Source organism: Microtus ochrogaster, chromosome 10 (genome assembly GCF_000317375.1).
Source record: "Microtus ochrogaster isolate Prairie Vole_2 chromosome 10, MicOch1.0, whole genome shotgun sequence".
In the NCBI taxonomy this organism is placed as follows: Eukaryota; Metazoa; Chordata; class Mammalia; order Rodentia; family Cricetidae; genus Microtus; species Microtus ochrogaster.
Window position 1 is genome coordinate 59785796 of NC_022016.1, and position 27531 is coordinate 59813326.

At 47.0% G+C, this 27531-nt stretch overlaps 2 protein-coding genes across 5 annotated transcripts in view; both read right to left on the minus strand.

Moving 5' to 3' along the window:
- The window catches only part of Mtf1 (metal regulatory transcription factor 1), a 43308-nt gene extending 25788 nt beyond the window's left edge, over positions 1 to 17520 (minus strand). Inside the window, exons 1-2 of one of the 2 annotated variants that reach the window (XM_026781990.1) lie at positions 16959 to 17520; positions 14673 to 15128 (exon numbers count right to left, since the gene is read on the minus strand). In XM_026781990.1, coding sequence (XP_026637791.1) covers positions 14673 to 15077 — 405 coding nt within the window. In that variant the 5' untranslated portion in view covers positions 15078 to 15128; positions 16959 to 17520. The remainder of the gene's footprint in view (positions 1 to 14672; positions 15129 to 16958) is intronic. The other variant, XM_005353272.3, reaches the window with a different exon arrangement.
- A 656-nt stretch (positions 17521 to 18176) lies between these two features.
- Positions 18177 to 27531, minus strand: part of Inpp5b (inositol polyphosphate-5-phosphatase B) — a 69833-nt gene continuing 60478 nt past the window's right edge. For all 3 annotated transcript variants that reach the window (XM_026781935.1, XM_026781934.1, XM_026781936.1), the window contains 6 exons: positions 26287 to 26522; positions 24007 to 24120; positions 22038 to 22122; positions 21587 to 21714; positions 20088 to 20199; positions 18177 to 18974 (listed from right to left, as the gene is read on the minus strand). In XM_026781935.1, coding sequence (XP_026637736.1) covers positions 18859 to 18974; positions 20088 to 20199; positions 21587 to 21714; positions 22038 to 22122; positions 24007 to 24120; positions 26287 to 26522 — 791 coding nt within the window. In that variant the 3' untranslated portion in view covers positions 18177 to 18858. The remainder of the gene's footprint in view (positions 18975 to 20087; positions 20200 to 21586; positions 21715 to 22037; positions 22123 to 24006; positions 24121 to 26286; positions 26523 to 27531) is intronic.

Genomic DNA, 27531 nt, shown 5'->3' on the forward strand with positions numbered 1-27531 from the left:
AGACAGTATTTAAAAGGAGCACACGGAAGAGAGAGACAGTATTGAAAAGGAGCACACGGAAGAGAGAGACAGTATTGAAAAGGAGCACCCGGGAGAGACAGACAGTATTAAAAAGGAGCACCCGGAAGAGACAGACAGTATTGAAAAGCCCCATCGAATTGGGGGGGGGGCAGTTTAGTGATAGAGTGTTTACTTAAAACATGGTGGGAGCTATCTACAGTACACAAAACTTTAATCCCAGCATTTGAGAAGCAAAGGCAGGCCAGTCTTGAACAGTCTACAAAGCAAGTTCTGGGACAGCTAGGACTACACAGAGTCCTGTACTAGTTTAGAAAAAAAGACGGAAGACATGGTGGGAACCCTGGTTGGATCTTGGCACAAAGATTACAAAATAAAGCCTGGGTAGAAGAACCGAGCTCAGAGAGGAGACAGCAGCCATTCTGTTTCAGAAAAGGAGATTGGTTGAGCCACGGATGGGTGTAAGTCAAGGATGGACAGTTTTCTGTCAAGTGTCAAAGAGAACATATTTTGGACTTTAAGGTCTCTGTTACTACACAACCCTTGCCCTGCACGTTCAAAGTAGCCACAGACAAATAACTGAACACTGCCATTTTCCAAAAACATTTATGGACACTCAAGTTTAAATTTCACCTTATTTTCATGCATTATGAAATATTTTGATTTGAAAAAGATCAATTAAAAGCCTAAGAACTGGAATAGGGAACACACAGCTCAGTGGGTAGGGTTTTCCCAGCAGGCACGAAGCCCTGGTTTCAATTCCCAAAAGGATAAGAACAGGGTGTGCCAGTAATCTTAAATGCCTGGATCAAAAATTCAAGGTTGGCCAGGGGTGGTGGCCTTGAGCCTTGATCTCAGGGCTTGGGAGGCAGAGGCAGTTCAGTTTCTCTAAGTCTGGTAATCGGTCTGGTTTACATTTATTTACATAGAGAGTTCCAGGATAGTCAGGGATATACAGTGAAATTCTGCCTCAAATATAAAATAATAAATTCGAGGTCATTTAGTCACTCTTAGCTATACAGAAAACCTGAGGCCAGTCTGGGCTACTTGAGAGCTTTATTAAGAAAAAAAAAAAAAGAAAGAAAAAATAAATAAATAAACAAACAAAAAACGAGGCCACAATTGTGGCTCAGTCAGTGTTTGTCTCCCACACCTGAGGTTCTGGGCTCAATCCACACACAGGAAACAAATGAGAACCGCTGTGAGGAGCTGCTCCGCGCTTGAGAGTACACACTGCTCCCGCAGAGAACCTGAGCTTAGTTCTAACACTCACAGACTCTCAAGTCTCTGCCCTCCACATGCACATAAAAACTAAAAAACAAAACAAAGCAAAAAAACCCAGCATTCTTACTTAGCTCTAGATCAGTGATCTCAGCCTTCCTAACGCTGCGACCCTTTAACACATTTCCTCATGTTCAGTGATCCCCAACCATAAAACTATTTTTATTGCTACTTCATAACTGTAATTTTGCTATTATGATCATAACATAAATATCTGTGTTTTCCAATGGTCTTATGCGACCCCTTTGAAGGGGTTTTCGACCCATATGTTGAGAACCAATACTCTAGAGCTACACAAAACAAATAAGAAGGTTTAGAAGGGGTCTGGCCTGTCAGCTAGTTTACTAGATAGGGAAGGGAGGGGCACTGATGCCCCCCCCCCCCCGCTTTCTTCTCTCCAACTTCTAAGAGGGCCGCACACAAGTGCTCACTCACGTATTCATGGATAATCCCCCCCCCCGCCACTGCCACACAGGCTGTGCTCTGTATCCCCTGAACTAGTCACTCAGACGTGCACCTTGGTGCTCCGTGAGGCCCCTCACTGGAAAGCCCCAATGCCCAGGCAAGCAGGAGGGCCAGCCGAGGCCCACAGGCACAGCACGCTCAGCCTCAGTGGCTCCAGTTCCTGCCCCTTTCCTGTGCCTTTTTCTCCCTTTACTGGAAATGTCTAGTTCCGTTCTTTGCTCTCCCGAGCCTCTCTCTTCCTTTAATTCAAGTCTCACTCCCTCCAAGGTCCTCCACAATCCTCTACACTCATCCCAACAGTGCCCTTCTCTAAAGGCCAGTATTCTGTGAGTTCACCACTCATCCGACACTTCATCTACATGGGTAACTGTCTTCTCATGTACGCGTGCTAACTTTACAAATGGAAACTTCAAAACTAACGCTGAAGGGGAAGCACTGCACAGTCGCCATCATAAGGTCCAAGTCCATCACTGAGTGAGAGATCAGAACAGAATCTCATCCCTGAGTTGCCATAGCAGCCAACAACTTTATAAGTGACTGCAGTGAGCAAGCCCTCTCTCTCCCTGCCCTGTTCCATCTGAATTCTTGTACTTGGCCAACTCACTCCACTATTGGATGGTTCTTCCTCAAGGTGTCTCCCTGACTGGCGTTCGCCCCGGTTCTGAGTGTGACGGCACAATTACTCTAGCCTCTCACAGCTTCTGGGGTCACCACCCTTGGAATCTGAGGGATGTGCAGTCATAGATTCAGTTCAATTATGAACTGAAAATGCTCAGAAAAAAAAGTACTTGTGCTGAACATATACAGAACCACCATGATTCCCTAAACACTTACACTGTATAAAGTGTGTCATCCATAAGCTAAAGTACACAGGAGAGGCCGCCAGCGGCGAGGTGCTTGCTGTCAAGACCAGTCCTTGGGACACAAGTGAAGGTGGATGGAGAACAAACTCCCCAAAGTTGTCCTCGGACCTCCACATGCGCCTGCACACAGATAAATGCTTTAACTATTTAAACAGACAGGAGACTGTACATGGGCTGCCTGCAGGCAATGCGATCCCTTTTTTTTTTTTTTTTTTTTTTTTTTTTTTTTTTTTTTTTTTTTTTTTTTTTGGTTTTTTTCGAGACAGGGTTTCTCTGTGGTTTTGGAGCCTGTCCTGGAACTAGCTCTTGTAGACCAGGCTGGTCTCGAACTCACAGAGATCTGCCTGCCTCTGTGTCCCGAGGGCTGGGATTAAAGGCGTGCATCCCTTTTCTACAAGAAGAAGAAGTATCCATATGTGCTTGAGAAGAAGTAGTGCTTCCGGAAATAACCCCCAGTGGAGAGATACCACCTTTTCCTTAAAGTTCAAGATTAGGAGTAAACAATTATATAATTAAACAATTTCCATTATTCCCTTTAGTTGCTAGGCAAGCAGGACCCGGAAAACAGGCACTCAATTAGTATTTACTGAATTAAATGCATGAACGGCTGCTTCTCATCTCCACTGTAATCTGCAGGAGAGCAGGGACTAGAGCTATGCTCACTAACAACAACTTCAGAGACCAGACTTGTGCAGAAGTGGTACTCACTCCATTTATATTTTGAATAAATGAAACAGACCCAGCAAGACTTAATGATTAGAACCCACATAAAAGCCTCTTGGCCACGAGAACAGAAATGTGGGGAGGCACTGAGACCAGGAAAGGGACGGAAAGGTAGGACAGAAGTCGGTTATGGAGGCATTCGGGACTGAAGTCAGGCTGGGCTACACAGACGTAATAAAGATCCTATCCCAGCCAGTGGGTGAGCACGCCTTTAAACCCAGCACTGGGGACGCAGAGGCAGGCGGATCTCTGTGAGTTGAGGCCAGCCTGGTCTACAAACAGAGCAACAAGGGTTGTTATGCAGAGAAACCCTGTCTCAAGGGGGGGATAAAAAGTGAAATAAAAGTGGTGTCGAGCCGGGCGGTGGTGGCGCACGCCTTTAATCCCAGCACTCGGGAGGCAGAGACAGGTGGATCTCTGTGAGTTCGAGACCAGCCTGGTCTACAGAGCTAGTTCCAGGACAGGCTCCAAAGCCACAGAGAAACCCTGTCTCGAAAAACCAAAAAAAAAAAAAAGTGGTGTCGAGTACTAGGTGCCTTCTCTCCCAACAATAAACTGAAGAAACGATCGACTCATTTTATCTGGAGACGGTAAGTGGAAATAATTGTCGAGTATCTTTCAGAATTATTTTAAAATAGCAACAAATTTCACAAGAAAGGGAAACCTAAACTGCCTCAAACAGGATCAGAACAGGAAGCTGAAAAAAATGTAGTGTGTCATGCCACAAAGATATTACAACATCACGTACCTTTAAATAAGACTAAAATTTAGCATTTATGGATTTGAAGAATTGTGTTCTAGAATTATACTGTGCTCAGTGCCAAGAACAACAACTCTCCTTGCTCTCAAGAAGTTCAAAACAGAAAGGAGAATTAGACAGAACGGGCAAGAACACTGTCTAAGAAGCTGTACTAGAATGGATACTAGGGCAATATTCAGAAATAGGGCTCAAGACTTGGGCTACCGAGTAGAGAGATACCAGATGAACCCAAAAACTTCAGTGAAGGGTCACACATACATAGCCTGCCTGTCAAAATGTGGCAGTATCTGTAATAGGAACATGAAGTCACTGGAGACTCCACTGGACATGTAGAAAACTTGTTTTTCAAGAAACCTTAAGATGTCTAAGCCTGACTTTAATTTTCCCACGTGGCATGTGACAGTGGAGGGGACTCCGCTAAAGAGCGAGCATGGAGTGTGACGCTGTGAACGTCCAGAAGGTTTCCAGAATGTTCTGAATGGTGACCACAGCACTCAGGCGGCAGTAACGGAGAACAGGTGCAGGAGATAAGCTTGAGCAGAAAAGGAAGTAGTGGAACTTCAGGAGACAAATTCTTAAAGTTAGAGAAACAAACAAATGCCTGAGCTTCTTCTGGAAGGAGAGGGAGATGGAGAGAAGTCAACTCTACACACCGCAGGAAAGAGTGGGAGTCCCTGGTTCTGAGCCCAGCGGATAATCATAAATAAATGATTGGCTGGTGGTCGCCGCCATAGAACTCACTTTCCAAACTGTGTGTGCTGGTTTCATCCCAGTCCTTAATCCCAGCACTCAGAAGGCAGAGGCAGGAGGATTGCCCCAATTTTGAAGCCAGACTGGTCTAGATAGCAAGTTCCAGGGCAGTAACGGCTATACATAGATTGTCTCAAAAAATGAAAACCAAACAACAACAACAAAAAACCCTAGGGGGGAAGAACTGAACTCTGCCCTTTCTTCCCCATCACTAGTGACTTCCTGTCCCTTTCCTCAATACCAAAACTGTACTAGCATACATACTCTGTTGCAAATGGACAATCAAAACTCTTGAGTCACAAATCTAAGTGCTCTGAACTGGTCCCACTTCTTCAATGCCCGGCAGAGCTGAATCCACCGCTCTCCAGCACTGTGTGCACACCTCATCCCTCTATACATTCAGAACTAAGGACACACACTTGCCCTTTCATTTCTCAGTCCTGTTAGCAGTCAACAGGCCTGTGTCATGACTACGACCTTTGTAAACTGGTACGTTATCATAAAAGCACTGACTTTGGCATCCGGACAATCCTCAGTTCCGGTCTCAATTTCTCCACTTGAGAACTGGATGTTCCTATTTGCAGGCATATGCTCATAGGGTATGTGTGTGTGCACCTGTGTGTGAGCATGCAGAAGGCAGAGGCTGACACTGGATATTGTCTTCTTTCTGGCTCTACCTTATTTCTGCCTCCCAAGTGCTAGGACTAAAGGCATGGCCCACCACACCAGGCACCCACATTATTCTCTGAAACAGGGTCTCTCTCTGAATCTGGAGCTCTCAGATTATTCTACAGCCAGAGAACCCTTAGACTCCTCCTGCCTCTGCCTCCTGGCATGGGATTTTAGCAGCTAGATGTTCCTATGCTTTAATTTTCCTCATCTGTAAAATGGGGGCTAACAGTGTCTATTTTATGATTGTTAAAAAGGTAAAATACAAAATTATATTAAAATCTCACTTTTAGCTATAGGATATTAGTGTCCCATATGTTCACCATGGAAGTAACTTTCAGTGGCCTGGTACCAGGGAAATTACAAAACACCAAGAATGAGGGCAAAGGATTACCTGTGGCAAGGACTGGTGTTCACCAACCTCTGCTTGGGGACCACAAATGTCTTCTTTTTGTAATACACTTAAAAGTGTAGTCTGGGGCTGGAGAGATGGCTCAGAGGTTGAGAGCACTGACTGCTCTTCCAGAGGTCCTGAGTTCAATTCCCAGCAACCACATGGTGGCTCACAGCCATCTGTAATGAAATCTGGTGCCCTCTTCTGGCCAGCAAGCATACAGACAAACAGAACACTGTATACATAATAAATAAATAAATGTTTTTTAAAAAAAAGTGTAGTCTGATGGCTCAGGCCTATGATCTCAGCTACTCAGGAAGATATGGAAAGGGAATTCCAGGACAATGCTCCCTACACTACAGAGTGAGTTCAAAGCCACCCTGAACAACTTGGGGAGAACCTATTTCAAAATAAAAAGGTTTGGTTTTGTTTTAAAGAGGAGCTAGAAAGATGGCTTATTGGTTAGGAGGACTGACTGCTCTTCCAGAGGCCCCAGGTTCAATTCCCAGCACCTACACAGTGGTTTTCAACAGGCTGTACCTGCTGCAGGAATCAGGTGTCTCCTGCCTCCACAGGTGCCAGGCACAGACATACAGGCAGGCAAACTATTCAGACATATTAATAAGTTCAAAAACAAGATGACAGAGATAAAGCTCAGTGGTAGAGGCCTGGCCTAGCATCACCTGGCCCTAGGCTCAATTACCCAGACCCTTCAAAACAAAACCAAACAAAACCAGCAATACACAACCACCAGTCCCAGTTACAGTGACATCAAGGAAAGTTTGGCTAAGGAGGTTGGGACCAAGACTTCTGTGGGATCTCTTGGAACCCAATCACATTTCCCCAACTTTTTAAAAAGTTTATTTAATTTACATTGGTGTGAGGGTGTCACATCCCCTGGAACTGGAGTTACAGATAGTCGTGAGCTGCCACGTGGGTCCTCTGAAGAGCAGCTAGTGCTCTTAATTGCCGAGCCATCTCTCCAACCCACATTTCCCCACCTTTTTAAGACCTTGAATCTCAAACTGGCCTTCAACTAGGTAGACCAGACTGGCCTTGAAATTTATAGAGCCACCTGCCTCAGCCTCCCCAGCATGCACTAACACTCTGCATCTAACCTCAATTTATAGTCTGGCTCAAGGAGACCTTGTTTTCCAAACCACTTCCTAACAAAGAAGTCTTGACATTTTAACCTTTCTAAAGCTAGCGATGACCTCTGAACCTTTGGGAACAGCGGCCTGTGAGGAAGGGGCAGCAAGAAAACATGTGACTGAGCAAGTGATGCGCCAGCCACAGGGCTCAGTATCTGAGACACACGCTGAGGGACACCGCACATCACACACGGTGTTCAGCATCTGAGACACACACTAATGGACACCGCCCATCACACACGGTGTTCAGTATCTGAGACATACGCTGATGGACACCGCCCATCACACACGGTGTTCAGTATCTGAGACACACGCTGATGGACACCATCCATTACATAAATCTGACTGGATCTGCACACAACGCAGTGGGGTATTTTTATTTCCATTTTACAAAAGAGGACCGAGAGCAGCTTGCCAGGGCCGCATAGTTAGTATACACTAGAACAAAAAGATGAGACCAAGGTTAAAATCATCTTTCGAAGAAGAGACAGTTTTTGGAATAAGCTGTATTTAAATAAGGGGAGAACACTAAAATTCAAGTACTTTCTCCCACTCTTAAAAGAACAAAATGTCAGCAGAACCTAATGCAGTCCAAAGAAATATCAACTCAAGACCCAGAGCTCCTACAGTACCAACTTTAAAAACCAGTGTGTGCATAAAACCAGGCCGGTCCCTCTGCCAGGCCAGAGGACCTCAGCAATGAGGCAGGCACAAGTACCACACATGCCCACATGCCATCATGGAGGAGACACGCTGTCTAATCGGCTTCACCTGGCAACACAGGGAAAGTGCTCTGCCCTGGCCTCCAGCAGAGCTGCTCAGAACCACCAGCTTGCCCTGATGTTCTCCAAGCGCCAGAGGGTTCTTAGAAGTGACATCTGACCAAAGGACACTAAGTCAGACACTGGAGGGGCAGGAGCGGAACTTTACCACTACACTTGAGAGCAGTGACAGGCTCATCTGTCCCCGCTCTGAATGGCAATCCCGTGGGAGCTGCACAGTGATCTGTGAAGAAATGCAATGGCGGTGTGCAGAGTGGAAGGTGGGTGGCTAAACACCCCGGTGTGTCTGAGCGCACGGCTCTGCGCACTGAGGATTCCCGCTGAGGAACAAGACTAGAATCTGTCTTCCTAAAATAGAGGACAAACTGTAGGAAGGATCTCAACACTGGAGTCAAAGCCCCTTACTTCTGGTTTCTTTCTTTTGTCTTCTGGAGACGGGATTTCTCACTGGAACCCGGGCTGGCCTGGGAGGGACCATGTGGCCTCAGGCTCACGGCAAGCTTCTGTTTTAGCCTCCCGAGCTGCTGGCACTATAGGCACAAGCCGACCCACTTCTAACCCCTTTATTCTTAAAATCTGTCAGGCTCAATACTCAGCCAGGTGTGGTGGCACATGCCTTTAATCATAGCACTGGGAGACAGAGGCAGGAGGATCTCTGTGAGTTTGAGGCCAACCTGGGGTACAGAGCAAGCTCCAGGACAGCTAAGACTACACAGAGAGCCTGTCTCAAAAAAGTGAAAAAGAATTTTTTTAAAATCTGAAAGAAAAAGAGGAGGAGGAATAGAAAGAGAAAGAACTCCTCCCCTCCTTTTAGAATGCCACTGAGAATAATCCAATTACTGCGCAGCACACTAGGAGCAGAACTCAGAGAACACTGCACCTGCTTCGTGCCAGAAAGGCCACTCTTCGCCATCAATGCTCTGGAATATGCAGGGCATCATGAACAATATCTTTGGCTTTTAGGCCCCGGGTTTCTTCATATCTGCCAACTATTTAGCAGAACAGTGGGCAGGCTGGTAGGATGCATTATTGTGGTGCCACCAGAGGAGGTAAGCATTCCCTGGCAGGTTCTCTGGAAGAATAGATGCAATAAAGTTTGGGGAACCATGGGCCACACAAACCCACCAGAGGAACAGCTGTTCAGCACCCTGGAGGGGAAAGCCTTTGAGTATAAGGATGCTGAGGGATGGTGTTTTGACAGAGCTCTCAAGGCCACCAATCCACAGGGAGAAAGCAGTAACCAGGATGAGAACCTGAAATGCCAATTAAAGTGTGGCAAGGTGAGATCGCGTGCGTGGCAAGGTTCTGGTTGGCTTGTTTTTTGCGTAAGACAGGCATGATGAAGAAAATAATTCTAATAAAGCAACCAGTAAGCCAACTGCACACTGAAGGAAACAAAGGTACAATCGGGAGGAAACAGGAAAATCAGGCTAACATCTGACTCAGAAACTAAGCAGCTTAGGAAGCCAAGAAGACCGAGTAGTTATCAAAGGATTCCATTTCTCAAGAGCAGAACCTGTGAATGCCATACAGGAAAAAAAAAAGCAATGCTTAAAACAGGTTCCGGGTCAAGGGTGGTCACAGCAAGGGTGGTCACAGAGCATGCAGTGGGTACCATCCGTAAACACAGGCCTCTAAGTGGATTTGGAAGCCAAAATAAAATCCCTGTCAATCCCTGTCTCGAAAAAAAAAAAAATCCCTGTCAATCAGCGACTGAGGTAAGAGTGTGCTTCTGGAGGACAAGCCTCCTGAATGTCTGGCCTCGAGAGACCAGGGCTATGGCTCCCGTTTCTAATCTCGGTCCTCAAAAGACGGCTGCGACTCTTGAGGCCAGCCTGGGCTGCACCTAAAACCTAATAAAAAAAAAAGTCTAGCTTACAGAATCTTCAACATAGAGCCTATATATAGGAGGGACAAACTATGCATAGGAAGGAGAACCCTACAATGAGATAAACCCATAGTGCACTGGACAAGGAGGTCATAGCATCCTTGATCCTGTCCTGTTCACGGTTAAATGGCCTGAAGAAACCAACGGGACAAGTCAGGCTTGCAAACAGAAGCAACTAATTGCTAAGGAGCACAAGCAGGAAAGTGACAGCTAACACCAGATTGCATAGCCCCTCCCTCCCCTCCCCTCCTCCTCCCTCCCTTCTCCCCTCCTCCTCTCCCCCATCTTCTCTTCTGCCTAGGTCAGCATTTACCAAAATGTGCCCTACTAATCCTTGAAAAATGGTTTATAGCATAAGCTTATAGCATTCAGAAGATTCTGATTTTCTTTGTTAGCTATTAGCAAGCCAAAGGTCCTGCCCGGTAGGTTCTGAAGGAGTTTGGTTTTACCTCACACTTCTCAAACGTTTGCTCCTGAGCCCTTAGAGAGTAATCATTACCTGACGGGGGCCTAAAGCTGGATCCCGAACTATGTCAAGACTTTTGAGGCCCTAATTAATTTAGAAACAGGGTCTCACTACGTAGCCCTAGCTGTCTGGAAATCCATCTGCCTCTGCTTCCCCTGTGCTGTGTTCAGCTCAAACTTCCTAAACTTCAAAGTTTCAAGGCCCCTGAGCCGCTACTCAATGATTTTTCTCTTTCAAGTACCAAACTTTAAAAACAAAACAAAACTTTACACTTCCTGCTTCCTGTTCTGTCAGCCCAGCTTCTACCTCATGCAGGCTCTGTGCCCCAGGCTCAGCTGAAGGCCTTTTCAAAACTTGAGGAGCAGCTGACCAAGAGACAGAACTAGTGTTTTCTGCAGCTCCTCGGTCCCTCTTCCAGGTCACACAGGAGGTCAGCCTTCCTGACTCAGAGTTCAGAAGAGCACATTCCACCCTCTCCCGACTACTGGCTTCTTCCCTGGTTCCCCCTTGCCTCTCCAGTCCCTACCTTCTTCCTTGTTCATACTGAAACCCCAAAGGGACCTAGGATCCGTGTCATCTCCGAGACATTTCCAGTGGGTTTCAACTTGTGCTCCTTATTCCAAGGCCTATGCATTCAGTCCACACCAACCAGATTTGCTCGTTTCCCCACCAAACTTTCCTGCTGCCCCAGTTCTTGTTAACAGACTCACCATTTAGAGTGGCAAGGCACGGGGTAGAAGGCAGAGCTAGACACTTTGTCTTCAGCACACAGCCTGAACATGACTGAATTACCCATCATGACAGACTCTCAGCTACTAAAATCTTTACCCACTCATCAACCAGAAGCAACTCAACACAGTGAGAAAAAAAAATATCTTTTGCTTTGAGAAAGGATCTTCCTGTGGAGCCCTAGCTGGCCTTGAACTCAAGAGATCCGCTTGCCTCTGCCTCCTGAGTGCTGACACTAAAGGTGTGCTCCACCATGTCCAGACCTAGATGAATCTTTACTTTCTTTTCTCTGGGGGGAGGGGGATTCGACACAGAGTTTCTCTGTGCAGCCCTGGCTGTCCTGAAACCCGCTCTGTAGCCCAGACTGGCCTCGAACTCGCAGAGATCTGCCTGCCTCTGCCTCCCAAGTGCTGGGATCAAAGGTGTGCGCCTCTGTAGCTAGCTCTGAAATGACCCTCTGGTCACATTACTCCTGCTCCCAAATCCCAAAGTCTCCCACTGCTTCTAAAACAACCTCAGCAAGCAATCACTGCTTCCTAGATTTGGATCTTTGCTCTTTCCATCCCTGTCTCCTGCTACTCCCTGGATTCTAGTACAGTTGACACAATCACTACAACTAGTAAATCAGTTCTGACCAGCATGCTCATTTACATATTTCTTTCTGCTTTACTGCAGTGCCAGGAATAGAACCCATGGCTTTGTGGTATGTGATCCAGACGGAGCTCCACCTCAGCCCACTGCACATTGTCTATGACTGATTTTGTGTTACAATCGAAGAGTTGACTGGTTGTAACAGAGACCACAGAGTCCTTAAGGACAAGAACATTTACTATCTAGCCCTTTACAGAAAAATGCACTGGCCACATGTAGTTAAACTAAAAAGAGACAGCCAAAAAGTATCACAGAAGTGTAAAGTCTGTGAATAGACACAAGCATCCTGTAGGGGTCCACAGCCTGCAAGTAGCCCCACAGAAGCCCCAAGTGGTTTGTAGCACCCCTGACTTTAGTTCGCTTTACTATGTTTACTAAGTGTCTCATCCCCTCTTCCTTGGTAGATCTCAAGGTGGGAACAGCTATTTGATTTGTTTTAGCCAATTAAATAGGAACAGGAATAGTTTCATTTTTGTTGTTACAACTGAATACCACAAGCCAATTCTGTGTGCATGTGTGTGCGTACATGCATGTCGGGGGGGGGAGGCATGTGCCAAGGCACATGTGTGGAGGTCAATGTGCCTGTAATCCCAGCACTAGGGAGGCAGGATGATGATCACTTTGAGAAAAGCTTGGGCTGCACACAGTGGCGCAAGCCTTTAAGCCCAGCACTTGAAAGGCAGAGGCAGGCGGATCTCTGGGAGTTTAAGGCCAGTCTGGGCTACAGAGCGGGTTTCAGGATAGCCAGGGCTACACAGAGAAACTCTGTCTCGAATCCCCCTCCCTTCAGAGCCTGTTTCAAAAAAGAAAAACACACACACACATACACACACAAAAGAAAGAACCCTTGTTTTAGGGGGATAGCTGGCCACTCCCTAAAGAGGGGAAGGGGCCTCTGTTTTCTGCCTCTCTCTGTTCACATTGTCCCCATCTCTCAGAAACACTCATATCCTGCTTTTCTCATAATTTAAGACCACCCTGAAGGCTAGCCTACGCACACAGCTGAGTTCCTTGTGTTCCCAAATACAGCACTGGTTCCCTTCACTGCTACCTCTTTCCCTAGTGCTCACATTTCTGCCATCAGGTATTTCTACCTCTATGCTGCAGAGAACCATCTGCAATCACAGCACCTTGCTTGAAATGTTTGCGAGGCCAGGGACATGCCTGTGTCACCCTAGCATTGGAAAGGGAAGGCAGGACATCTAAAGTTCAAGGTCAACCTTAACTACACAGCAAGCTGGAGGCCAGCTTGGGTTACGGGAGCCATCTCAACAACAACATAGCAATGAGTAATTGGGTCTGCTGAAGGCAGATGGACCCCTGTACAAGATCCCACAATAGGCTGACCAACAAGAAAATTCCTGAGGCTTGCCAGAGTGTCTACCTTCACCAGCACGGAACCTGACAGCTGCACCTACGAGAATGCAGAACAGGGCTCTTCCAGCCCAGCCCTGAAGACACCTAGGGTAAGTACTTGTCGTCAGAGGCTAGCCTGTACATTATAAAACATCTAACATCATCAGCGCCTACCTACATGATTCCAGTTAGCCCATCCCCAGTATGACAACCAACTGTCTCCTGGGGGGCAAAAATGCCCCTGGCCGAGAACCACTATTCTAGAGGTTTCCAAGCACAAGCCAACAGTGAGATGCAGGTAATAAACACAGATGACACAGTGACCGTAGGACAGTGTCCAGATGAGGAGCCGGACAAGAGCCACACAACTGGCACTGCTGACTCACTCTTGGGAGACCATGCTCAACTCTGGATTCTAAAAGGACATCAGAAAACTGGAATTCCTTCAGTTAAAGGCAACCAGATTGAAGAGAGACTGGGGACAATGCCATCAGAAAAATATCTGAGTGTAGGTGGCTAGCTTGTACCAAAGGACATGGCGGCACCTTTAAAAATGTGCCGGCTGCCCCATGGGAGAAGGGTTCTCAGGAAGACAGCCCTGGAGGCGGGGAGCAGCACTACATGAGGACAGACCTTGGTCCTATACAAGCAAAAGCTTCCTAGCAATCAGAGCGGACCAACAAACGAACTGGACCGACTGGACTGGACTGGACTGAGCTTCGAGAACCTGTGCTCTTCCCATTCTGGAAGGTTCAAGCACAGACCATAGAACAGACGTCTGAGGTGCTGCAAAGATTACTGGGTCTCTCAAAAGCACTTACAGCTCTACGATATTTATTTATTTATTTATTTGCAGAACTAGAGGTCAAGCCTTCAAGTATGTTAGGCAGGCATTCCACCCCTAACTAAAGAGTCTAAGGTTATAAAGGAAAAGCCAAATGACATGAATAAGTCATTTCTCCAAGTTGCATGTAATTTCAGACCTTCACTAAATCAGAAAAGGAAGAACATTTCCTAAAGAAACGAGGTCTATTTCTGCTCGGTAGTACCTGACATTGAGTCCTCAACACAGTAATGCCAGGGACCTCTCTTCAAATGAACTTGCACTAGTTCCTGAATAGCATAAGCCGTATCATTGATTTCATTCAAATTCAAGCACTACAATTTGAAAAATGCTTTACAGTTTCCAGGATATCCCGAAAGGCATTATTTTATCCACATTATCTGAACACGAATGTGGCAACTTTCCGCTAACCTGGTCTCATTTGTGGTCTCTGGCCTGAAGTATAAAAACTACCCGTCACTATCCATTAAACAGTCACTAAATTAATAAAGCTCATTTCTGCAGGCATCTCCCAAAGAAAGCATTTACAGCTAGTTCTAGCTATCAGACACAAACCTGGTCACTCTGCTAGCAGAGGAACCACACTGTGACTTTCGCAGCGTAATCATGCATTCACTTCGGTGACATTTCTACTTTATTTATAATGTGATGAGGGAAATCTGATATATTACAGCGTGGTATTTCTCAATACAAAGTGGCCATACAATCCAACAGTTCTAGAAAGCAGTCACAACAAAACAGGAAGCGGATGTGTTGTTGACAGGCAAGACTACTGGGGGCTCTAAGCTCAGGGGCTCCTTTAGCCCCAGTTAAGACTGCGAGCATGCTGCACAAGGAGCTGCCCCACAGCCACACTGGGCCCGCATCCGCTGCTTTACTTACTTCTTTGCGTTTCGTTTCTGGACATTCCGACTGCAGAGTAAGGGTCGCACCTTCGATGTTTCTTGGCATGGGCGTGGAACCAGGGTTTATAGTCAAATGAATCTGATCGGGTGAGATAATGTGTTGCACATAACCCTGGGACATTGCTTCCTGATCTATTAGGAAGCCCTCTTCACCTTCCACTAGAAAAGGCAAGTGTTCTCCGCACTGTCCGTCGTCGTCGTCATCCTCCAAAGTGCCAGGGTCCTGCTCTATGAGAACAGTGGTCCTATCATAAACAGTTCCAGATGAGGACGGCACCAGTCCGCTGTCATCCACAAACCTGAGCATCTTGTCATCTGGGGTTAGGTCATCTTCCTCTCCCTTAAAGAAGATGATGTTGTCGTCTGGACTGTGTTCCCCCATGGTTCAGTTGTGCTCAGCCCAGTTGTGAGAAACAGAACGGTAATGGCCTTTCTGCAACAGACAACACAGAGTTAGAGCCAGGCACAAGACTCAACCACCTCCTAAACACCTTAGGGATCATTCTCCCTCGCTTTAAAGAGCACACCAATGCTTTAATCCCAGACTTTGGGAGGGAGGCAGAGGCAGGCAGACCTCTGGGAGTTCAAGGTCAGTCTGGCCTTGATAGTGAGCTCCAGGTCAACCAAAGTTAGATAATAAGATCCTGTCTCAAACAAAAAAGACAGCAATTCAGGCCTAGGCATAGTGGTGCATGCCTTTAATCCCAGCACCTGGCAGGTAGAGGAAGGCAGATCTCTGTGAATTCCAGGTAAACCAGGGATACACAGTGAGAATCTCAAAAAACAAACAAACAAAAAAAAAAAACAAAAAACTTCCTTAGAAATATTTAAGATTTGGCAAATCAGTCACTGTTAAGGGAAAGTAGTATATCTTTTTTCTTTTTCAAAAATTTAAAGTTAGCAGTTCAGAAGACCTAACCGTGATTTACTGTCACACACCTTAAAGATGGGTATGCACCTAGTGAGGAGAAAAGAGCAAACTGCACGCAGTTCAAGGACCAGCAGCTATAAACCTGAAGTGAGGCACTCCCATCCGAACACCCTCCCCCTCAGTCACACCGTGAGGCAGTACACAGCCTCGTGTTGTTGATGGTGCAGAAACAACACTTTGAACACAAACAATCACCTACAAATCCTGGTTTGCCCCTGACTGCTTGGCCAAACGGTGCCTTGTCTTTCTACAATGGGACTCACAGTCCCCGTCTCATAAGGAGTGAAAGAGAAATGGCAGGTAAAACACAATCCTGTCAAACAGTAGAAAGAAGATAGACTCCTTCCGTCGTTGCTAGAACACGTGGGGTGGAGGGGTTAACCCCTAATAAATCATAGCCAATGCAAATCATTTTAATTATTTGTATCCTAAAACATGACATGGGCCAGAGAGTATGCCTGTAACAGCGTGACTAGGCTTTCTGCCCCGAAAGGCTGTCCCTCGCACACTATACTGACACGAGGCACGCAGGAAATAGCAACAAAATGAATGACAGATGAGCAGATAACGTCTCTTTTCGAAGACACAGTCTCTTGAGGAAATTACCAAATTTGAAGTTTTCATGGTCTGGAATGGTGATTCTTCCTGCACCCGAAAACACACAGGTTCTACAAATGTGGGTTCGGCAGACACAAAAGGAGAATTTAAAATAATCAGCACATCACTTGGTTTTCAGCCTGCTTCTGCATTTTCTCTCCTGCTTGGGGTTAGCAAGTGAGCCTTCACGAGCCAGAGAGACAAGAAGGCGAGGTAGTTACCAGACACAGGTCAAGGGATCTAATCAGAGAGGAACCAGCCCGAACCTTTGCTTACGCAACCCTAGAAAGGCACGTTTCTCTGTCTCTGAGACGAGAGATAAGAATACCGAGAGCTCCCGGTGGGCTGCCCCGGCACCTTCGGCGGCAACGCAGAGACCAACTTTCCGTAACAAACAAGACCAGGAGGTGCGAGTGTGGCCGAGGAGTGTGAACCGAGCACCCCTGAGAGACTGGCAGGAGGAACCTGACCGGGAAAAGCACCCCTAGTCCAAGACTACACAGAAAAACCCCGAGGCAGGCTGGGGGCTAAGAGCTGGGCGAAGAGGGGCAGGGTCCGGGTCTCCATGGAAACAGAGAAGGGGGGCTGGATACCCATCCCCATGGAAACGGAGGAGGGGTGGGGTCCCTCTGGTGAGTGGAACGAAGTCTCTACCCGGGACGGCTTCGGCAGGGAGCCCATGTCCCGCGCCCCCCGGGGAGTCCCAGCCCCAGCCAGTCCAGCTTCTGCTTTTACCTCCGCGGCTCCCGGCAACGGCGGCAGCGGCAGCTTCTCCCCTCCCCAGCGGCACCATGATTGCCCCCACCTGTCCCTAGCGTCACTTCCGCTTCCTCTTTCCGGAGGAAGGAGAGGCCGGCGAGTTCCTTCGACCACTGCTGCTTCTGATTGGCTTCTGCCGTCCAGGATTGGGACCGCGCCTCCAGCCGTCGGGCTGTGGGCGGGGTGAGCGGCGTCAGGAGCTCCTGGGCCGCTGGGGAAGCCGACCGTAGGGAGCGGCGGGTGTCGGGTTCTGGAGACCACGCGACACCAGCCACGAACCCGAGGTGTCCTCAGCCCGGGCTGCGCCCATAGCTGCAGCGGGAAGGGCGCAGTGAGCCTCCGCTTTCCAGGCGCGTAGGCCAGCCCGCGGCATCCCTCTTCTCCCTCCACTGCGCTCTTGTCACGCAGCGTAGTTCGCCTGGCTGAGGTCCTAGGACCCGAAAACAGAGCGGACTGTTTCAGTCGCTTCCCGTTCCGACGCCTGCTAGAGATGGCAGTCCCAACTTTCCCGTCCTAGGGAGGGTTTTCGTGCTCGGGAGGGTCAGCGCCACCTACTGGCCGATCCCCTCTTCAGCTGTTAACACTCAGCCTACAGACCCTTGAAACCACTACCTGGTAGCAGTATCCAAAGCCAAAGAAGCGATTTTGCGCATACTTCTACTATAGTCCAGTAAATATAATTACTAGACCCTCACATAAGCTACTGTTTATTTTCCCCAAGAGCGACTTCTCTGGAACGTTTAGGTTGGAGCAATGCCCTTATAGGCTAGATCAGGATTCAGCCCCAAACTGCTGTGCCATTCCCTCTGCTTGGGTTATACCGAATAGTGACTCTCACAGGCTAGACTGCCACGCATGTCTCTTTGGCCCCTGGCCAGCTGCTTCTGTGCTTAAGCCACAAAGACCCATCTGCTAGGAACTACCATATTTTGAAAGGGGGGAATGAGGGGAGAAGACTCAGTGGTTAAGGCCATCTACTGCGCTTGACCTGAGTTCGATTCACAGAACCCACATTGGGTGGCTCACAACCAGCTGTAATTCCAGCTTCACAAGAATCTCTCGCCTCTCTTGGCACCAGCATTCACACATGCAAATATCACCACCACCGCCACACACAGACACACACACACACACACACACACAGACACAGACACACACACACACGTAACTTAAAAAAAGAAAAAGACAATCACGACTGTTAAAAATACATTTATCATTAAAATATATTACACATATGAGAAGGGATACATTATATACAGCTGGGAGGACTGTGACCTACAAAAGCTCACCTGCTTCACCAGAGTCCCCTTTTCTTCTGTGCTTTTAGGAGCCACTGAGAGGCCTTGGAGCTGAGTAGAAAGGGGGCAGTGTTGCCCTGCGTATATACAGGTCCTCAGATTGGACAGTGGGAGCATCTGGAATGGCTAAAATTTGTTTATCCAGGAACATCTAACCAAACTCCTGCTGTCCAACTTGTTCTTCAAGGACTTCAGCTAGCCCAAATACCTAATTATGAGATGCTCAGTCAGGGATACAGGGAACTCACTGACTGTATGTCCCAGAGGCAGTTTGAGTAAGGCAAAATACAGTTACTTAACTTTCTTTAAAAAAAAAATAAAAATAAACAAATAGAGCTCTATTTGTGTTAAATAACTAAAGGTGAACATTAAATGTCAGTTCTATAATTGTGGATTTCCGCCATGTTTTCACAAGTCAAGATGGGTGTACTAGCCAATGACATGGGTAAGGAGCAGGTGTAGGCTCAAGAAACAGGGAGCTGCCGTTCTTGCTTCCAGCTGGCCTCAGAGTACTTTAGGGCAGCTCCTGAGCTGAAACAGGCGGGGTTGACCATTGTGGCTGCTTGGGTAAGACAGGCTCAGACTGGACTGCTGAGGAATTGATGAATAAACTCTTGGGCCTTCTTCTTCTCCGTCATGTCAAGTTTTTGGGGACGAGCTGGGTTTCGGAGCAGTAAGCTGCCAAATATACTAGCTGTGCATGACAGAAACAGAAAACACCACTTAGCAACCAGACTACTAGGGTGACTACGAGAGAGGAAGACTATCCAAAAGCAAAAATTTTTTTTTAAAAATTTATTTATTCATTAGATATACATTGTTCTTCAGGCCATAAGGGAGCACCAGATCTTACTACAGATGGTTGTGAGCCACCATGTGGTTGCTGGGAATTGAACTCAGGACCTTTGGAACAGCAGGCAGTGCTCTTAACCACTGAGCTAACTCTCCAGCCCCCCCAAAAGCAAAATTTTTAAAGGCAGACCCTGGCTGCCTCAAACTCAGGAGACCCACCTGCCTCTACCACCTGAGTCCTGGGATTAAAGGTGTGCACTATGCCCAGGTATTTTCTCCTTGAAAAACCATAGTTGGGTGTGGTGGTACGTGTGCTCCAGCCCAGTCTGAGCTATACAGCGGGCTGTGGAGATGGTTCAGGGAGTGAGAGGACCTGAGTGCAGACCCAGCACCCACCCGAGCCAGGCACACTGGCACACACCTGAAACCCCAGCGGTGTGCAGGTGGAGAGGTGGATCCTGCAGACAGGCCAGCCAGCTAGTCCAGCCGAAACAGGCAGCTCCAGGGCTTTGCACATGTGAGCCAAACGTTCTACCACTAAGCCATCCTCCCAGCCTCAAACAATCTACATATAAACTGCATTCAGAACAGGGCATAGCGGCACATTTGCAGCATTCAGGGGACCAAGGCCAGCATGGGGTACACAGTGAGTTTGAGGACAGCTCTGGCAACAGACATAACTTGACCCTATCTCTTAAAAAGTTAAAAGAAAAAAAGCCTCAGGAAGCAGAGGCAGTCAGATCTCTTCTGAGGTCAAGGCCAACCTAGTCTGCAAAGCAGTTCCAAGATTGCCAGGGCAGACACAGAGAAACCCTGTCTCAAAACAAAACAAAACAAACAAACAAAAGTTAAAAAAAAAAAAGCAAAAGCAAATACTTTCCTCTGAGCTTTGGGGAAAAAGGAAGTAAAGGCTAGGAAAAGGGGAGGTGAATGTAGAAAAGAAAACACATTTTAATTCCGCTTCCTTCCTCAGTGACTCTGTAAAGATGCTTGTCCTAGATACTTGGCTACTTACCTAGAATATTTTCATCCAAATGATTTTTTGCTGAATTTTTCAGCAGTTCTTGCAAAAACGCCATCAAGTAGTTGAAGACATTTTTGTGGAATGTGGGGAGAGTGGAAATGACCTGAAAGAGAGAGGTGGGATTTGCAGCTTCGCTTAATCAGGAACTGTGATTATAACTTACAAATGTAAGAATGCACACAGAGTTAATCACGCACCACTTGGCATGAGTATCAGACACACACAAAGGTCAAATACTGCATGATTTAAGGGGTCAGACTTCTAATTCTGAGAACTTCCATGTTCTCAGACAAATTGAGGGAATTAAGACATTTTAGTTGGGTCTTGAATATAAGATAAAATTATACTTGTAAGGATTAGGTATTGGGGGGCATAGAAGGCAAGAGAAAGCAAACTAATAAGCAGTGAGAACAGGAGATATCAGTGTTGGCAGGAATACACTGGCTGCACAGGCACTAAGCCTGGAAGGGTAATTCAGGCTGGAATCCAGTGAATAGCCCACATATCTGCACAGAAGAATCAGCTAGGGAGCTGGGAAAAGGCAGGCTCCAGAAGACACCCAGATTCAATGGATATGAGCAAAGGTTCTGGAACACGTACTGTTGGCAACTGTTGTTCATTATTATAGCAATCACCGAGTGGGGTGTGGTGATGCACACTTGTGATCCCAGCACTTGGAAAGCTGAGGTGGAAGGATAATGAATTGAGGTCAGCTTGGGCCACACTGAATTCTAGGCCAGAGTCACACAGAAAGAACCTGCTTCAAAAAAACCAAACAAACAAAAATAAAAAAAAAAAAAAGAAAGGAAGGAAAAGAAAAGAAAGAGAAAGAAATGAGAAGTATCATTAAAAACAGCGAACAAAGAGGTAAGTATGGGACTGGAAATATGGCTCAGTGGTTAAGAACACTGGCTGCTCTTCCAGAGGACATGAGTCCAATTCCCAGGAACCACATGGCAGCTCACAACTGTCTGTAACTCCAGTTCCAGGGAACTTGACACCCATGTCAAAACACCAATGTACATAAAAAAATAAATAAATTTTTTAAAAAAGAGGTAAGTATGGTTTTGTCTAATAGGATGGCACCTTTAAGTTCACGATCTAATTGGAGCACGCAGAATGAAGAAGAGAGGGAGCGCAGTAACACAGAGCCCTGCACCACATAAACAGTGACGACGGGAGAGAGTGGAAAAGTGATGGATCAATGGGACTGGGTGCGTGGGCGGTGAGGAGAGGGAGGAATCAGAAATGACTCAGGTTTCAGGGCTGAGTCACTGGAATTAAGGGCGATGCTATTAAAAGCAAAGGGAACATGAAAGGAAGAGTGGGCATGAGAAAGAAAGAAGTTCATCTTCCAAGCCACTGCAGGAGAAGGTAAGATATTAATTTTCCAAGCCACTGCGATTGAGGGCCTGTTCTGTTTGGCTGTGCCAGGCTTCACATGCCCAGGGCTAGCTACTACCCATGCTAATGTTCGGTGCTCCCCTCACCTGTTTGCTGGCTACACAGTTGCCAGAAAACTCCAGGCATTTATGGTAGGCGCTGTAACAGACGACAGGCTCTGGCAGGCTCTCTAGGAAAAGCAGCAAGGCTTCAGCTACGGAATGGTTGTTGGCACCTTTGGCCCACTGTTAAGGAACAGGTGACGGTGATGCCCAGGGACAGAAGGCCCAGGGATAGAAGGCATGTGCCAGAAGGGCTGCCTGCTCAGTCAGGCTCTACTCAGTGCTAGGATGCCAGCCCACATCTCAAAGGCACCATGCTGTTTATCAGGTGCCACGCTGCCTGCGTGAAGCTGTAATGTCCTCTCTGAAAAGGTTCTGAGTAAGTAGAGCCTGTTAGCCAAGGTCACACTATCAGACGCTAGGCTTTGAGATATGCTTCTCTCTCTTTTAAAAGCTCTCATATTCTCACATGCACACACAAATTTCTGAAGGATACAGAGGTTATCAATCATTCCGGTATCCAAGCAGTCTCTTATATGTTCAAATTCTGGCCTCAGGCCTGGCTGCTGAAACAGATCTTCCTGCAAGAGGGAAGAAACCCACACAACAATTATTTTCTCAGAGGACTGGCAGTGATTCTCTGACTTACCCACATCACCAGAGTCCAAACGTCAGTCGTGTACTGAGACCTCTGAATCACCCCAGTGTCAATGAGACTTAGGCTGCTGTGACTGACTCATCTTCAGGCCATGCATGGCTTTACCATACGTCATTAGGCGTGCATTATAAAGCTGTGAAGGCCATGCTACACAAAACAAGACCCAGGGTAGGAGAAAAGCCACACAGAGCACGTATCCTACAGTGTTATGAGAGACGTGCCATGTGTAAGACAGAAAGCTACATGATCCTTACCCAAAACAAACAAACAACAACAAAAAGGAAACAGTGGTAAGGGGCAGAAAGACTCCTCTGACCTTATGCAAATAAGAATATGGAAGTAAACATCATTCTATTAGTCTCAAGGTATTTTGGATTCATTTGTTTCATAAAGCAACTCAACATACTATAACTATTAATAAATATTACATATGTTACTCACAAGGTACATTTGAAAGATCTACAGAGAAGATGGACCGCTCATAAAAGTGAATTCTGGGGCCTGGGAGTGTAGCTCAGTGGTAGAAAGCTAAGGCCCAGGGTTCTAACAATAGCATGACCAAAATTATAAGAACAACAAGATAATAAGTATAATACATATACATAAGACATGTATATTTAAAAATTCAATTTAAAAATTTTTAAAAATAAAGGCCACTATTGTATGTTCATCAGCTTGGGAGTAAGTTATTCACCTTTCAGGGCATGTTTCCTCCAAAAGTTGTTATGAGCATTAAATGAACACAATTTGGCATACTGCAACACCAGTGTGAGCGGGGGAAAAATGAGGAAAAGCCAGGCATGGTGGAGCCCCAGTCCCAGCATATAGGAGGCTCAAGCAAGAGGATCATGAGTTCAAAACTAGTCTAGGACTAGGGAGTTTGCCATTAGCCTGGGCTACATAGTGAAATACTAACTCAAAAAATAGACAGCTGGGAACGCAGCTCAGTGGTGCTGCCTAACATGCAGGAGGCCTAAGTGTAGTCCCCAGCGCTGGAGGTGTAGGACAGTGACTGGGGGGAGGGGCGGGAGAGAGAATGAGGGGAGAGTAAGACGGGGGAGAAGAGAGGGAGGAGGTAAGAGTAAGGGAAGAGGGATGGAGAGAGGGAAAAAGAATATGAATATATTTTGCTACAATATTAAAATGTCTATAAATGTAGCTTTGAGATCAGAGGCAAGAACCTTGGTCTTTAGCAGCCTGCCCCTGTGTCTACCTCTACACAGCCTGTGTGATGCCCTGTGTCTGGGTGCCTGTCAGTGTCAGCCTGACTGGTGGCCTGTGCTGCTGGATAAAATATCTCTTAATAGTCTGTGATTCCTCACACTCTCCTTAACCCGCCTCCTGTGACCTCTTCCATCCCTGGCTTCGGAGCCTGGACCTCATAAGTCTATGGTCAAGTCAGTCAAACTGACCACTAATCTCAGGAAGCCTGCCTGTATCTCTCCAGAAATCAGCAGTCCAGACTCATGGCCTGGGGGTTCCATCTGTCCTCTGCCTGAAGTCAACACGATAGCCCCTCCCATTCTCGGAAGCAGGTGAGAGTTCCTGCAGAAGACATCAAAATGACCTCACAGGGGCCACTCAGAAGTCCTTCTCTGGAGAGACTAAGAGGCCTGGGGAAGAAACACTTAGCTGGGAAGTCTGTTTTGCTTCCCAATGGGGAATCAGGGTCAAGTATGAAATAGTCACTCTACTCCCTGGGAGCACAATTCTCCACAGATTCCTCGGGACAAAAGCTTCCATACAAAAGCTCTTGGTCTCTCAAAGGCAGCCTGGCTGCAGTTTGACTGCCTTAGTCCCAGCCTACCTGCTGGATAGCATTTCTATACAGGTAATCGACCATCATCCAGAGTTCTTTGGGGATTTCCAGGGGGTTCTCCAGCTGGCTCCTGTCATCCGCAGTCTGCACTGGCATCAAAGTCTCCAAAGAAAGAAAAATAAGTCATGACAAGGTGGAGCTTCAGGAAAATGCAAGATACAGGGACAGCAAACAGCAAAGGGAAGCTTTTCGATGCCACTAAACCAAACATTCCGGAGGCCAAAAATTAAAAATAAAAAAGGAGGCCAGGCGATACGACTGGTTGACAAACGGCGACTCTGAAGGATGGGGAGAGCTGTGGCAAGCAGTTCCAGTGAATGGGGTAGTATATGCCTAACTCCACAGAAGAAAGCTCCTCCAGCATCCCACAGCTAGAGCCAGAGACGGTACATGAAAAGAGCACACACTTGTGAACTCAAACTCCAGGTCCACTGCCACTCACCACGTGACCTGTGACAAATGACTCTCCTTGACTGGCTTTGTTTTCATCTACATTAAATAACAGAGAGAACAGTTAACCCAGGCAGTGGTGGCGCACACCTTTAATTCCAGTACTCGAGGCAGGGGCAGGCAGATCTCTGTGAGTTCAAGGCTGGCCTGGTCTACAGAGAGAATTCTAAGACACTCAGGGCTATGACACAGAGAAACCCTGTCTCAAAAAATCAAAATGAAAAAAAAAGAAAAAAAAGTGAATAGTTCAAGAGTTCCTAATTGAAAATAAGAGTTCTAGGGAAAAAAAGTGTACAAATTACCCAAATCTGTGCCAAATTTGTCCCCTTGTGCTAGGGTGGTCACCATAGGAGCCTTGTGGTTCTTAGCAAACTTGTTTTAAGATAACCTGCCAGATCATCATTATGTATTTGTCTATTCGTTTTGTGTGTGTGTGTGTGTGTGTGTGTGTGTGTGTGTGTGTGTGTGTGTACATATGCATGTGGTAACCAGAGGTCAATACTGAGTGTCTTCTTTAGTTGGTTTCTACTTTGAGACAGGGTCTCTCACTGAGCCTGGAGCTTTCCCATTTGTCAAGAATGCCTAGACAATGGGTTCCCATGGCACCTGTCCCCATCTCCCAGAGCTGGGATCACAGACATGCACCTTTTTTTTCCTTTTTTTTTTTTTTCCCAAGACTGGGTTTCTCTGTGTAACCTTGGCTATCTTGGAACTCGCTCTGTAGACCAGGCTGGCCTCAAACTCAGAGATCTGCCTGCCTCTGCCACCCAAGAGCTGTGATTAAAGGTGTGTGCCACTACCACTGGGCAGACATGTACCTTTTGTGTGGGTTCTGGGGAACTGAACTCAAGTCCTAATGCTTGCATGGCAAACACTTTATCAAATGAGCTATCTCTCAGTCCCCCAGATGACAGTTTTTTAAAATAGAAAACTTTCACTAGGAAGTTAGGATTGTGGCTAAATTTCCCTACTGCACTGCTTGCTGGACACTGAGTGGTTATGCTATGTGTCTCCTCCATCCCGCCTGGATTACCATAATGAATCTTAGTCACCAATGTGATGGTATCTGGAAACGGGGCCTTTGGGGGTGGTTGGTCATAAGGGCTATGTAGTCACAAATGGGACTGGTGTGCAGTAAGAAAACCAAGAGTCTCCCACTCCTGACATATGAGGGCACTGAGGAAAGTGGGCCCTCATCAAACAAGTCATCAGGGATCTTTGTCGTATACGTCAGCCTCTCAAACTGTGAAGTGCCAGCCCATGGAGCTTTGTTACTGTCGCTTGCTGCTCTAACACGTGCAGGGGTATAAAAGAAAGACGAGAAAGTGTGACCATCTTCCACAGCTGTGCACAGGAGGAGGTGGAGACTCTCTATGCTGAAATCGGGCTGGCTTTACAACTTGCTCCAAACCACACAGCAAAGCAGAAGTGATATTCTGTGGGCTTCGTCGGCCATGCCATGTAAGGCCTTAGCTTTTCTCTTGTTCTTGCCTCTACCTGCAGAAGCTTGAGCTCACTTCTTGAACACTGAGGGTCCATGTGCAGAAGCCAGAGGGCAACCAACACTGAGGCAGGCAAGAGAGGCTACCTTTAACACGGTGGCCAACACGGCTCCTGTTTGATTACATTAGCACAAATGAGCCTCGGCTGGACCAGCAGAAAAAAGCTGCCTGGTGAGGAGGGGGTAGCTTGTTATACTGATCCTAAACAAGCTCTAGGAGGCTACAAAAAGCTTACACCCAGGAAGGTTGATAGAGAAAGACAGTGTTGGGCCCAAGCTGCCCACTACTGGATGCTTTCTTGGAGTCTGTTACTCACCAGCCTGCTAACGGTTTCCAGTGGTAGGTCTAAGATTGGCTCCCTCATGTAGCACAATGAATGAATGGGAGACCCGAAACAGCTGGGCAGGTAGTTCCCAGACACAGACAAAAAGTAATCCTTTCCTCGGATCAAGTGCAAAACCAGAATGTCTTCGATTTTGTCTTTGCCTGAGTTGAGTTTTGTGGCAGTAGCCTTATTTACAAAGAGCTCCAATTCAATCTCAACGTGAGAATCTGCAGAAAAGTTTAAAAGTCACATGAGCTAGGGAGCAGTCAGCAGGAGGAGGAAGAGGCAGGAGGGAAGGGAGTAAGGCAGAAAGGTTTAAGAAAGGAAAGAGAAGGCAGCGATTGGCAAGGACCCGTGTGCTTGCCCTGGGGAAGCACAAAATGTGCACAGCCCAGCCTGGAAACGTGAAGACAGCACATGCAAACTGGAAACAAATGCTCAGAAACTCAAGTACTGAGCTGCACAGCTTAAACCAGGAAAATGATCCAGTAAGAAGGCCTGGATCAAAGGACCAGCCCTGGACCAGGTAAGATGAAAACACACACCCCCTTCGCAGATCAAGGGAAGTAGCCAGGAAACACCCTTAATTCTCCAGTTTGCAAAATAAGAATGTTACATTCTGGGGGTGCTGTTAACATTTCTGGATTACTACCCATTGTCTCTCTCCACCTGAGTGGATACTATTAAGTCTCAAACCCTGGGACAAATGGCTAAAGTGCCTATTTAACAAATCAAAGTGGACCTGACCACCAGATTCTCTCAACATCCCTCAGTCCCTACTTGTTACAGGGTAGGGCATGTATACCCCACCCTCTACCCTGAACTCTCTAGCCCAGGGGCTGGGGCTGTCCTTCCCCTGAGGCTCTTCCCTATATAATTCAGACATTACCCACCTGCTTTTGCAACTTTGGCCTCGTGGCTGCTGTACCTGATTCTCCTCTCTCCCTTTTCCCTTCCCTCTCTCCCCACATGGCAGAGCTCAGGCTGGTCATGACCACTCTGGACTCTCCCAGATATCTCTACCTCTATCTGTTATGATTTAAATAAAATGCTGCAGGTCCCCGAGTGGCTACAGTGGGTCCCAAGACCATGACAGGTCATAAAGGCAGCTGGGTCTTAGGCAGGAAGCTGTGTGGTGGGTGAGAGACTGAGACGGATAGGCACGCCATGCAGAGTGAAGTTGGATATTTATTTAGTGGGTTATGGAAGGGAAGGGGAGAAGGGGAAAAGCAGAGA